The sequence below is a fragment of the Denticeps clupeoides genome, chromosome 7 (assembly GCF_900700375.1).
Source record: "Denticeps clupeoides chromosome 7, fDenClu1.1, whole genome shotgun sequence".
NCBI lineage: Eukaryota > Metazoa > Chordata > Actinopteri > Clupeiformes > Denticipitidae > Denticeps > Denticeps clupeoides.
This window is the reverse complement of record NC_041713.1, coordinates 16,371,332-16,384,960: the sequence shown is the minus strand read 5'-3', so window position 1 is coordinate 16,384,960 and position 13,629 is coordinate 16,371,332. Positions and strand designations below refer to the sequence as shown.

The window sequence follows — 13,629 nt, the reverse complement described above, 5'->3', positions numbered from 1 at the left end:
TTCTCTTTTAAAACAAGTATCCTATAATGAAATGAAAATGTAATGATGAGTGTGTAGGACACTCACACTCCACTGCTCTTTCTTTCACCCAGGATACACCTGCTGTTCTCTGGTCAGTATTTATAGCTTCATGTAAATGTGCAGCTTCGTTTATTTGCTTTCAATTGTTACAGGGACTGAATGTTGTCTATATCTTTGTGATTCAGTGAGATTTTTAGAATTTATTAGTGCTCAGCAGTTTAATTCATTATCATTAATTGGCTGTTCCAAAAGCCCCGCCCTCTTTACACCCAGACTGACACCTTATAGGAGGTGCTGCAGTGTCTCCTGTCCTCACTCCAAGCTGCTCAGCTGGAACTTAAGAGGGACTCCACCACACACTGCGACATGCTGGGGATCCTCTGCACCCTCATCACTGCTCTGGCAGGTAAGGGACGACTGGACATGGTTTTATATTGAATGTGTGAGATCTGCCTGTTATACGCTTCGTCTTGTTCTTTCCCAGGTATCAGTGGTGTTACTGTGGTGACACAGAGTCCTCCTGATCTCACCAAGAGTAAAGGACAAACGGTCACTATGGACTGTAATCTGGGGACAGTAACTGGTTCAACTGCTCGGTGGTATAAACAAGTTCCTGGAGGAATTCCTCAGTTTGTCCTTTTCTTTTACCACTCTCATAGCACTCCAACTTATGGTTCTGGTTTCTCATCTCCTAAATTCACCTCTAAACACACATCAAAGTCAGATTACAGTCTGATAATTAATGATGTGGAGATGGGAGACTCTGCTGTGTATTACTGTAGTACATGGGCTGCTAATAAGTGGGTATCACAGTGACTGACACCATGACAAAAACCTCCTCACTGCTCACATTCACTTCTGCTTTCAGAAGACAAGAGAAGATGCAGAAACCTTCAACTAGTCAGTCTGAACACTAGCTAAGTTAAAAGATGGTCACAATCCTGACTCTGGGGGGTGTGCTCCGGCATTGCATTCCAGAACAGAGTTTGCATTGTGTGTGTGTGTTTTACCCTAATTTCCTGTGTGTTTACCTGCTGTGTCCAGGATTAATGTACCCTGTTTTCGCCCTGTTGCTGCCCTGTCATTATATTTATCTCTGGATCCATGGTGCTGCGTAATTGTGCTGTATTTTGCCATGCGTTGTCTTTGAATCTTATTAAAAAGTGAAGTGATTGTCATTGTAAAAAACTGCAGCATAGCATGTGGTGCACACAACGAAATGTGTTCCCCATCACCTTAGTGAGCAGTGGGCATGCATGAAAGGAGCAGTGTGTGAAGGCAATACTTAGCTCAGTGGAACCTCAGTGGCACTTTGGCGGTTTGGGATTCTGGCAACCTTTCCATTACGGGTCCACTTCCTTACCCGCAAGGCTACCACTGCCCCAACCACTGATTACTGTAGTAAATCCCCTGTTTTGTAAAGTTGTGTGAATGTGTCCTACTATCTCTGCCATGTAGTCTGTGCCATGACAGTTAAAAGTTCCCTTATTATGACTATTATTATTTAACATTAATAATTCCCCAAGCCTTTCTGTAGTCCTGCAATGGTTAGAAATGGCGGTAGACGTAAAGCATCTATGTAGAGCGGCAGCTCAGACGGTTGGATCTGCAATTTTTCGCCTAATGTCATCATAAGGGAAAAAGTTACCTCCCCTTTCTCATGCTCCACCTACTGTCATGGCTTCCAAACATGCGAAGCATTGCCGTAGCTCGGTGATTGGATGTAAAAAGTTCCATCACACAAGATGTTTTTTTATAAAAACACAGATATGACTTCCTGTTTGCACCAAACATTGTGATTGGTGAATGGTGTCGATTACGCCATTTCCGCAAATGCCTACTCACTTCTACAGGCCACTCTCCTCCTTGCCCCGCCTCTCTCCTCCTCATTAGCACTTAAAGCGACACACCTGAACAATGTGTTGTGGGGAAAGCTCATTGAGGGACTGGTTAAAAGTGGCTGTAATTGTGTATCATGGTTGAATTTTGGAAAGTGACTTCAGATATAGTATTAAGGGACCACTAAGACATATATAAAAGCAATAAAATGTCATAATAGGATAACTTTAATGAAAGGAATAAGTTCACCTTTAACTTAATTCATTAAAGAGATGATGGAAGACACTCCTGCAAACAAATGGAATGATTTCATTGAATTTTTCTTCAACAAGTTCATTCCCTTTCAAGAAATCTCTTGTTACTTCACACAGTCAATAATCTGTCAACATCAGTAGCACTTTAATAAAGAGAAGTTCAGCTGAGCCACGATACATCCTCCTGGCACACCATCAGAAATTAGGTGGGACAAAACAACCAACACAGAGGAAGACAGGTGAATCAGGACAAACCCAGACAAAATCATGCATCACAAACAGCTAGGATCTTCAGCAAGGGTCAAAGGTAGAAGTGAAGGCCCCTTGTATTTCTACCTTCAAACCATTGTTTGGAGAGAAACTCCTGATTATGATCCAGTTCCAGTCATCTTCACCTTCCATTCTGTATTTTATTCATTGCTTCATCTTCTTCCGGCTTGTTGTGACCATTTGGCATATTTCTTTACCTGAAATGTTTTGTGTTTTGATTTTTTTCCCCTTCAACCAGAACATAAGGTGATCTTTTCAAAACTTCTGTCTCAAGAATCCTATTCTGACTTCTTACTCAAACAAAAAAATCTGTTCTAATCACTAATGTTGCACCCAGAACTGCACCCTTGTTTGTTCTGTTATTTTTTTCTGACTCTGTTTTGCTCAAATGATCTTTGTAGATCATTCAGCCTCAAGGAGCCAAAATGTCTTCACAGCTTCTCACCACATTCCAAATTGTAAAGCAAACCTTTCCCAGTCACTCTAATTTCAGTCGATACCTAATAATGTTTGTGTCACGACTACGGACTTACGGGGAAAGGAAGCGCAGAGGTCTGACATGCTGGGAAGGGGTTTTATTATAACAAACAATAACGAAATACAAATAAACAATGGCGCGGTGGCCGAAAACAGTTTAACGTAAATAATGAACTGAAACAAACCCGTAGGCGTGTGGCGATTGCCAGAACTCAAAACACATAAAACTAAATCAGGTCAAGTTCGTGCAGAGAGTTCACGAAAATGCCAGCGACCCCGAACGGGCGGAAACTTCCGGCATTTATGGGGCGTCAGGATTGGATTCCGGTGTGGAGCCCAGCTGCAGGCAATCCTGACAGTTTGCATTGCTATCATAATTGTTCTTTTATCTTTTTCATCTATTGTTGTTATATGGGGAACATGGAGCGCGTGTTGCGAGGTACGTAAAACCAAATTGCAGTAAGACGCAAAACAGTGGGTGAGTACTTGACTTTTAAGCTACGGACGAATACCACAGTGATGTTCATGTCCGAGAGTGCAGGCTGTGTGTACGGAGAAATTAATAGGTGAAGGAGTCCAGGATCAGTCTTAGTAGATTTGTTAAAAAGTCCAATATGACTGAACAGCACCTGGCTGGCACTGATTTAAATGCAGAGAGTGTCTGCATTCTCAACCATCACATGACCAGGGTCCCATGACAGTATTCCCCCTCCAGGGCTGACCCCCGACAGCCCAGGGACAGAGTAGGAGCACTGCTGGTACTCACATATGAGGATCCAGAAGACGGGAATGGTTCAGAGAGAAGGGAGGGATTCAGTAAGGGACTGGATTGAACCGGGGGACAGTTTCCTGGATTCTGAAAGGAGTCTGAGGTTTCGGGTGGACAACCAGATCCGGTCACCAACCCAAAACAGAAAACAAACCAGACAGCGATGGTCATGTAGGGCAGCTGACATGAAGGGAGGATGGGCAATGGGCTGATCAGGGATGTGTCTCGGGCATGCTGGTGATATAGGGCATATGCCATGGTGTTCTGACTGCCTGGGCAGTAAGAGAGGTGGAAATTTAATTGTTCAAAAACAAGGCCCAGCGGGCTTGGTGGGGGTCCCCATTCCAGCACCAGGCCCTGGATGGCCAGCCAGGGTTGACCCAGGAGATGTTGATAAAAAAGGATGATTTTGTAATAGGTGTCCTTGTGTCCTGTAGCTGGAGTTTCGACATCTGAAACGTGATGGGGCCTGATGTCATGGGCTGACCATCCACCAAGGTGATTGTGAAAGATCTGATCTATGGCATCTGCCGAACTCCCAATCCATGAAATTACCTGCTGCACCAGAATCCACAATGGCAGTGGTCTTTTCATGATGGAGCCCTTCATGTCAGGGTGACTGGTAAGATGACACGGGACAGTGGTGTTGGGGTGTTTGTGGCGAGGGGTCCATTCAGTCATGCCACACCACAGGCACAGGGCCCTTCCCGGTTGTGGCGTTCCGTTCGGTTGTGGTGGGAGTGGTACACCTGAGTTTCATGGGTTCCCCCAAGGGCTTTGGATGAGCTGTCCTGGGTCTTTGTGGTGGTGAAGGAAGTTGCTGTTGTCATCATGAAGGCACAGTTGGTCCGGCTGTAACCGGTCTGGGTTGTGATCATAGGTGGAGATCGATCCACAGAGCCAGCTGGATAAGGGCTTCAAAGGTAGAAGGCATGTCTCTAATGTGGATTCAGGTGCTCAGAAATGAGAGAAACAGTTGTGATATCGTATCACATAAAGGCGCTAATTTTGCTGGGTTAATATTAGGCCTAATGACTCTGTCACGCTGGGAACATGGAGAAGAGTGAGAGAGAGCGTGTCACCTTTTAATCTGTGGACGTATGCCACCCGAAGCGGCCAACACCGCACTAATGTGCATGATTTAAATGTTGAGAGTGTCACCCGGTTCCACATTCTGAACAGTCACATGACTTGAGTCACATGACAAGTGACCTGGCAACATTATAATGCTGTAGCCATTATAGAGGCCGTTAGCTACAATACCTTTAACTTTTTTGTAAATTTACTTTAAACTGTTAATGAAAACAAATGTTTAGTACAATGTTACCATTGTCACCACTCATCAGTTTTACAATGATCTCTATGCAAAAGATCTTCTGTTAATAATTTCATCTTACAAAAAGCAGGAACAAATCATACTCACCTCATTGGCTGTTTTTGAAGCTCCTCCCCACTGCATCCTGATTGGTTCCTTTTTTCAGACCCTGCAGTGTCGCCTCTCCTCACTCTCGCTCATCTCTCCTTAGAGGAGAGACACCACACGCTGCATCATGCTGGGGATCCTCTGCACCCTCATCACTGCTCTGGCATGTAAGGAGATCAGTTTTGTGGTTTTAGTTGGATTCTGTCAGTTCTGTTAATGTGGTATTAAAAAAATTATAATTTACTCCACAGATGCCAGCAGTCAAAAAGTTTTGTCTCAAACACCAGGACGGTCAATGAAAAGGGTGAAGAAGCTGTATTTGGCTGCAACATTAGAAGAGAAGATAATAATTATGTTTATTGGTATAAGCAGGTTCCAGGTGAAGCTCCTCAGTTTGTGTTGAGGTTCCATAATTCTCACAGCTCACCTGATCTTTATGGAACTGGCTTTTCATCCAGTCGCTTCACATCTAAACTGGCATCAAGCCTAAACTACCAGTTGATAATCAGTAATGTGGAGGTAGGAGACTCTGCTGTGTATTACTGTGAAACATGGGACAGCTCTGCTAGTGCTGCTGTATCGCAGTGATTGACAGCATGACAAAAACCTCCTGACTGCAGAGCCAGCAGCTCTGTACAGTTCAGCTTCTGCAAGATGTTCATGTGATGCAGGAGTCTCCAGTCCACCAGTAAATGTTCTGAAAAATAAAGTAGAAAAGAGAAATTATGCTTTTAAATTATGAGCTGATGCTCCATCTGGAGACGATCTGATTCCTCCACCATAGCAGCATCCTGCTGTTTTTGTACGGGTGGAGATATGAAATGAATCACTGTGGTATTCGGCAAAGGAACCAAGCTGTTTGTCACGGGTAAGTCCGTTGTAAGTTGTAGATATAATATGATTATTGTCTTTACTCTTCATGATTAGATTGTAAATATTAAACTTTTCTTCATGGTAACTCTCTGTGGTGTAAAATGCTGTTAAATCTTGTTTCTGAGCTTGTTTTTCTCTCTTTGTTCAGACTCCACACTTCCTGCTCCTGCTGTGACTCTCTTCCCTCCATCCAGTGAGGATCTCCAGTCACTCCAAGTCACTCTGGTGTGTTTGGTTCAGGACGTGTCCGTGGGCTTCGCTGATGTCCGCTGGACCGTCGGTGGGAGTCCAGTCACCAGTGGGGTCTTCACTGGTCCTGCTGAGCAGCAGCCCAACAAAAAGTTCAGAATGAGCAGCTATTTGACTACACAGACGTCTGAGTGGAGCAGCGACAAGGAGTTTTCATGTGAAGTGTCTGCTGCTGGGACAAGTGCCTCTAAGAAGATGAAGAAATCTGACTGCAGCACCTAATTTCACCGTTTTATTCTCTCAGTTGCTGCTGCTGCAGTAAAGTTTTGTTGATTTGCTCTTGTCTCCTATTGAGTGTTTGTTGCTGTTCGTGTTCTGTTGAACATGTTGCTTTGTCTCAATTAAAGTATTTTGATCAAAAACCCCACAGATGGTTTTTATACTCAAATCTCATGATCAGGAGTTTTGCTGCCTCACAGTGGCTGAAAGACGTCCTAAATAAAACCACCTCTTGAAGAGTCACAACACATTAAACATTCAATGGGCCACCAATGTCACACCTTCCAGTCCATTTTTTCTTATAGGAGTTAATTGAAAATAAAAGTAAATAAATATTAAAAACCAAGTAGATATTAGTATTGGAATCATTAATTGTCTTTTAAAACAAGTATCCTATAATGAAATGAAAATGTAATGATGACACACACTCCACTGCTCTTTCTCACATCCAGGATACACCTGCTGTTCTCTGGTCAGTATTTATAGCTCCATGTAAATTTGCAGCTTCATTTATCTGCTCTCAGTTCTTACAGAAACAAACATATGACTCTACGACTGGTGCAGCTGGTGGATCTTGGTCTGTGTCTGACTGGGATGAACTGGTCTCTTAAATGTCCTCAATGCAAAAGCCACGCCCTCTTAACGCACTGACTCCTTATTTGAGACCCTGCAGTGTCTCCTCAGCTCACTGCTCATCTCTCAGCTTGATCTTAAGAGGGACTCACACCACACACTGCGACATGCTGGGGATACTCTGCACCCTCATCACTGCTCTGGCAGGTAAGGGACGACTGAACATGGTTTTATATTGAATGTGTGAGATCTGCCTGTTATACGCTTCGTCTTGTTCTTTCCCAGGTATCAGTGGTGTTACTGTGGTGACACAGAGTCCTCCTGATCTCACCAAGAGTAAAGGACAAATGGTCACTATGGACTGTAATCTGGGGACAGTAACTAATTCAGGTGCTCGGTGGTATAAACAAGTTCCTGGAGGAATTCCTCAGTTTGTGCTTTTCTTTTACCACTCTCATAGCGCTCCAACTTATGGTTCTGGTTTCTCATCTCCTAAATTCACCTCTAAACACACATCAAAGTCAGATTACAGTCTGATAATTAATGATGTGGAGGTGGGAGACTCTGCTGTGTATTACTGTAAGACATGGGACGACTCTGCTGAGGAGTACGTATCACAGTGACTGACACCATGACAAAAACCTCCTCACTGCTCACATTCACTTCTGCTTTCAGAACACAAGAGAAGATGCAGAAACCTTCAACATGTAGACAGTGTGTACATTATGTACTGAGAGAAACAAGGTCACTTTATTTAATGTCATTAAAGGCATAATAGAAGCTATTCAAAGAAGACACACAAAGTAATTAATTTAATAGAATCTTTCTTAAACAGACTATCTCAGTGGTGGCCTAGAGGTTAAGGAAGCGGCCCCGTAATCAGAAGGTTGCCGGTTCAAATCCTGATCTGCCAAGGTGACACTGACCTGCCACTGAGCAAAGTACCGTCCCCACACACTGCCCCCCGGGCACCTGTCATGGCTGCCCACTGCTCACCAAGGGTGATGGTTAAAAGCAGAGGACACATTTTGTTGTGTCTATATAAAGGGCGGAACCCCCTTGTGATTGACAGCATGCTGGTTATATAACCCATTTGGGATGGTACAAAATCATTCTTTGAATAAAAAAATAATAAAAACAGTATTATAGCATTCTTGACTTTGCTCCTTGTGTCAGCATTATAAAGTTAAATTATTAACATAATTAAAGTATCTAGTGGAAGGGGAAACTAGCAGGCTAGCAAGCCGTACATAATGGTAGACGGTGTTAATATTGTTAACCTGCATTTGGCAGGTTAATTTCGAAAATTTCCTCACAAGGAGAGACTCAGACTTAAACAGCAGGGCAGACCAACACCCAAGATTCATTTGGTACAAAAATCACGGAATGACAAGGTCCTGGTTTGACAAGGTGATCTGGCTGACTGGAAACGTGGGGTTTGTGGATCTGGGTAACTTTGGCAGGGCATAAAAAGGCAAGAAAACTATGAAGAACATGGCGACTGGACTTGTTGTACGAGCCAATTATTGGTTAATGCATTTGGGTGATAATTACATTAAAAAGGGGCAAAGTTATAAAAAAAATAAATAAATAAATAAAAATGATTTAGTTAATATGTGTTGCTGTATTTTTATTTATTTAATTATTTTTGAGCTTCCGGTAGACAGTAACACGTCATTTGTAATTAGTTCACTAGAAACTAGAGACGTTGGAAGCAACACAATTTTTGACCGAGTTGCCAGATTTACTTTGTGTTCATTCAAGTAAACGCTTTTTATACAAAAGATCTGGACTACATTTACATTTACATTTACATTTACGGCATTTGGCAGACGCCCTTATCCAGAGCGACTTACAACGTGCTTAAGTTACCATCGATGAAGCGATCAAGAACCAGTAGTTGGGTGGCCTGGGTTGACAGATAAGGGCAGATTCGTCTGATAGCTCGCGTTTCCAACATTTCAAAAAGTGGCACAGAAGAACAAAACCGAGCACTACTACACTTGTTATGGATCCTTGACAACGTTTCCATTCCAGAGGGTTTTCTCAAGTAGGACTGACTGGTCATGGAAGCAGGTTTAACCCTGTGGAGCCCTGAAGATGGTAGTTGGTGGTCACCTGTGGGTTGTCCTTCTCCCTGGCTTTAATGTTTGTTTATGAGACCACCTGAACCAGGGTAGGACTTTGAAACTGCCTGGGTACAGTTGAAAGAACCGCATTGTAAATGGGTGATAGGTTATGTCTCTCTGTTTAATGAGGGTCATTCAATCTTGCAGAAAACTGCTTCTCTCACACCTTGTTTGAACAACTCAGCTTTAGAAAACTTTCTGTACAAAATGCATTTATCAGACGCCCTTATCCAGAGCGATTTACAATCAGTAGTTACAGGGACAGTCACCCCCTGGAGACACTCAGGGTTAAGTGTCTTGCTCAAGGACACAATGGTAGTAAGTGGGATTTGAACCTGGGTCTTCTGGTTCATAGATGAGTGTGTAACCCACTAGGCTACTACCACCCTCATTGTGTTGTTCTCTAGAACTTCAAAACCCAGTAGTGTCGATCCTCGTCTTGTCCTTCATGTCCTTCACCCCGCTCTCACAGAATAAACTGGTGGAGATTTACTCACCTCTTTGCGATGTTCATAATTGGGTTTCTCATCTCCTCCCACACAAGCTCTTTCTATTTTGTCTACCTGTGTGTGATACAAACTTCAGGAACGAATCACAATCACCTCATTGGCTGTTTGTAAAGCTCCTCCCCACTACATCCTGATTGGTTCCTTATTTGAGACCCTGCAGTGTCTCCTCTCCTCACTCCAAGCTGCTCATCTCTCAGCTGCATCTTAAGAAGGTCTCACACCACACGCTGCAACATGCTGGGGATCTTTTGCACCCTCATCACTGCTCTGGCATGTAAGAAGATCAGTGTATTTTTTATTTCATTATTTTTTTGTGCAGATCTACATGTTATAAAACATATTTTGTCACAGATTTACTGATTTTTTTTCATAGAAGTAGCCTAAATCCAAGATTTGCTGTGTTAAATCATTTAAACATGTATACATTACATGTAATAATACATGAATAGAGTCCCTTCCACAAAAATATAACATGTTTTGTATGTTGGGATTCATTTTAATTTTAATGTCTTGTTTTTACCCACAGACGTCAGCGGTCAGAAAGTTTTAACTCAGGAACCAGAAGTTTCTTTGAAGATTGGTGCTGATGCAAAATTTCACTGCAACATTGTAAGAGATGAGGGCTATTATGTTTCTTGGTATAAGCAGGTTCCAGGTGAAGCTCCTCAGTTTGTGTTGAGGTTCTATCGTTCTCACAGCTCACCTGATCTTTATGGAACTGGCTTTTCATCCAGTCGCTTCACATCTAAAGCTTCATCAAGTACAGACTACCAGTTGATAATCAGTAATGTGGAGGTGGAAGACTCTGCTGTGTATTACTGTGGAACATGGGACAGCTCTGCTAGTGCTGCTGTATCACAGTGATTGACAGCATGACAAAAACCTCCTGACTGCAGAGCCAGCAGCTCTGTACAGTTCTGCTTCTGCGAGATGTTCATGTGATGCAGGGATCTTCAGTCCACCAGTAAATGTTCTGAACAATCCATTAGAAAAGAGAATTGATGCTTTTAAAGGATGAGCTGATGCTCCAGCTGGAGACAATCTGATTCCTCCACCATAGCAGCATCCTGCTGTTTTTTAGTTCTACATCTTCATCATCGTCTCTCACTAGTCCTGTATGAAGAAGGATGAGTGTTCAGGAAAATGAAGCTTGAGTTGTGATGAGAAGAATTAGAAGAGAAAGTGACTGGCTGGAGGGAACTGGAGGCTTCAGCTTCTTCCTCTCAGTTCTGAACGTGAGGAGGTTTTTGTACGGGTGGAGATATGAAATGAATCACTGTGGTATTCGGCAAAGGAACCAAGCTGTTTGTCACGGGTAAGTTCACTTTTCACCTCATCCCTTTCATTTCAGTTCTCACTTTATGATATATATTCTACTTTTAGACCTTCTTGGTCTGTTATTACAATCTGAATTAATTCTGAAATGTTTGAATATATGAAAAACAGTCAAAAGGCATTAAAAAGAGCAGCAATTACTGTTACAGATTAAAAAGAACATAAATTTAACCAGTATATTGTATAAATAATATTTTACTTAAATTACAGTGAAATTTTATTTCTAATGGTTTTTACACTTGTGTTACTGAGCTGTGATCACTGAAATTCTTGAACAATAATGAACAATTTTATTTTTATTATTTTTTTCTTGCAAAGGTTCCAATTTGTCTTTATTTTTTTATTGTATATATAATATAATTATTCTCTTTACTCTTCATGATTAGATTTTAAGTATTAAACTTTTCTTCATGATAACTCTCTGTGGAGTAAAATGCTGTTAAATCTTGTTTCTGAGCTCGTTTCTCTCTTTGTTCAGACTCCACACTTCCTGCTCCTGCTGTGACTCTCTTCCCTCCATCCAGTGAGGATCTCCAGTCACTCCAAGTCACTCTGGTGTGTTTGGTTCAGGACGTGTCCGTGGGCTTCGCCGATGTCCGCTGGACCGTCGGTGGGAGTCCAGTCACCAGTGGGGTCTTCACTGGTCCTGCTGAGCAGCAGCCCAACAAAAAGTTCAGAATGAGCACCTATTTGACCACACAGACGTCCGAGTGGAGCAGCGACAAGGAGTTTTCATGTGAAGTGTCTGCTGCTGGGACAAGTGCCTCTAAGAAGATGAAGAAATCTGACTGCAGCACCTGATTTCAGCTATTTATTCCTTCAGTTTTTGCTTTCTATTGCATAATGCTACCTGCACATTTTAAAGCTTTTTGTTAAACTAAAATAACTCTTTTGCACTATTAAAATTGTTTTAATAAAGAGCATATTGCTAGCATTCGTATACCAACGTATCATGGATTTTAATATTCAAAGGTACAATACAGACCACATAGAACAGCACATAGAATGTAATATTGAAATAATTTCCCTTAACTGGACTTTCTTTCTTTTGAAAAGAATATGGTCTTTCACTCATTCAGGATACACCTGCTGTTCTCTGATCAGTATTTATAGCTCTATGTAAATATGAAACTTCATTTATCTGCTTTCAGTTCTGACAAGGACAAAAAACTCACCGGTGTTCGCAATGAGTAAAAGTGAAATCTCCTGTACAAACTGTGATTAGCACTCTTTTCATTAGCAATGAGTTATGCAGAAGTTCTACTTCAAGATATGCATTAGATTATGTAGGAACAAAATAACAGACCAGTAGATAGTGAAAAATATGTGTTATTTTCTTTTTGTAAAGGACTATATTATTTAACATGCTCCAGCTTTTTAAAATTCCTGTTATTCTTACATTCAGTTTTATGTGAACAACCATGGTCTCTTAGGATTATTTTTTAGTTATGAAAACGACTGATTAAAGGAATGGCATTTGGTCAGAATATGTATAACTGTAGTTTCTGATACTGTTTTACTCGTTCCCTCTGGAACAGGGAGCTGCCCTTGTATGCTTCTAACAATTCATAACACCATACATCCGTAACTCTATGCATAAAAAGATCTAAAGAACACTCACAAGTATCACCTTTAAATATGTTTTTCATTCTAATTCATTAGTTTGCAAAGAGCCTTTGCACTGAGTAACAGAAAACTGATAAGAGGTGCAGTTTGCACATGTCTTTTCATGATGAGACATTTCCACAAGTCGGACAACAAATATGTACAGCTTATCTTTATGATCGGACACTGGAGATGGGATGCAGCACATTTCTTCATGCTAAGGCCCTGGGGGTTTCTGGCCTCTCATTCTCTGAATCAAGGGTCCAGCCTTCTGGGCTTTCAGTGGGGCTCTCAGGGATAAACGCCCCGGTACCCTCTTGACTGGCTGGCGTGGGGCGTTCCACGCTGGGGGCTTTGGCTTGGGGAATTTGCCTGCCTGAAGGTCATCAACAAAAGCCTCAATTCTGTCGAACTTGGTAGTCAGCGCGACCAGGTTCTCCTTCAGTGAGTTGAACTGCTGATACAGATCACTCAGGGCACTGGACAGTGGTTTGATCCTGCTCAAAGAACAGAGAACAGAAATGAATGTGAAATACTGTTTTGCTGTGAGACACAGTCTGACCCAATAATCAATCAAACAGTGCCATCAAGTGGTGCTTTATCACACTCAACACATCACACACACTTGGGGCAGCGGTGGCCTAGCGGTTAAGGTTGCCAGTTCAAATCCCGACCTGCCAAGGTGCCTGAGGTGCCACTGAGCAAAGCACCATCCCCGCACACTGCCTCTCATGGCTGCTCACAAAAAATGAATTATTTATAATTATAAATTATTATTTAAAATAATTGGCAAATTGTATGATTAATTATGAATTATTATGGACACTGATACTATGCGTAGTAACAGCTTTAATATAACATTAAAATGCATCTAGGCAAATGCAAAAAGCACTTGTATTATTTTAGTATCAAAATAAATGTAAAACTTTTACATTAGTACAGAAATATAAGTCACTATTACTGAGTTACTCAGTAAGAATAAATGAAGATGCACCAAGCAGAAAGGAAAGAAAAAAATTGTACACTTTTTAGTAAAACAACGTGTTTTCAGATTCCATTAAACCAAATGAATTATAAATTGTCA

The 13,629-nt window shown here is 41.8% G+C and overlaps 2 protein-coding genes across 2 annotated transcripts; both read left to right on the top strand.

The window, feature by feature from the left end:
* The first annotated feature begins 350 nt into the window (after nt 1-350).
* LOC114793982 (immunoglobulin lambda-1 light chain-like) lies at nt 351-6,450 on the top strand. The gene is made up of 4 exons (XM_028986206.1): nt 351-427; nt 506-824; nt 5,887-5,921; nt 6,075-6,450. Exons 1-4 carry the CDS (start codon nt 388-390, stop codon nt 6,395-6,397), a joined length of 717 nt encoding a protein of 238 aa, XP_028842039.1. The 5' UTR covers nt 351-387; the 3' UTR covers nt 6,398-6,450.
* A 3,344-nt stretch (nt 6,451-9,794) lies between these two features.
* On the top strand, nt 9,795-11,933 carry LOC114793980 (immunoglobulin lambda-1 light chain-like). Its single transcript, XM_028986205.1, has 4 exons — nt 9,795-9,879; nt 10,132-10,457; nt 10,887-10,920; nt 11,419-11,933. The coding sequence occupies exons 1-4, from the start codon at nt 9,840-9,842 to the stop codon at nt 11,739-11,741; spliced, it is 723 nt and encodes a 240-aa protein (XP_028842038.1). The 5' UTR covers nt 9,795-9,839; the 3' UTR covers nt 11,742-11,933.
* Nucleotides 11,934-13,629: the final 1,696 nt, after the last annotated feature.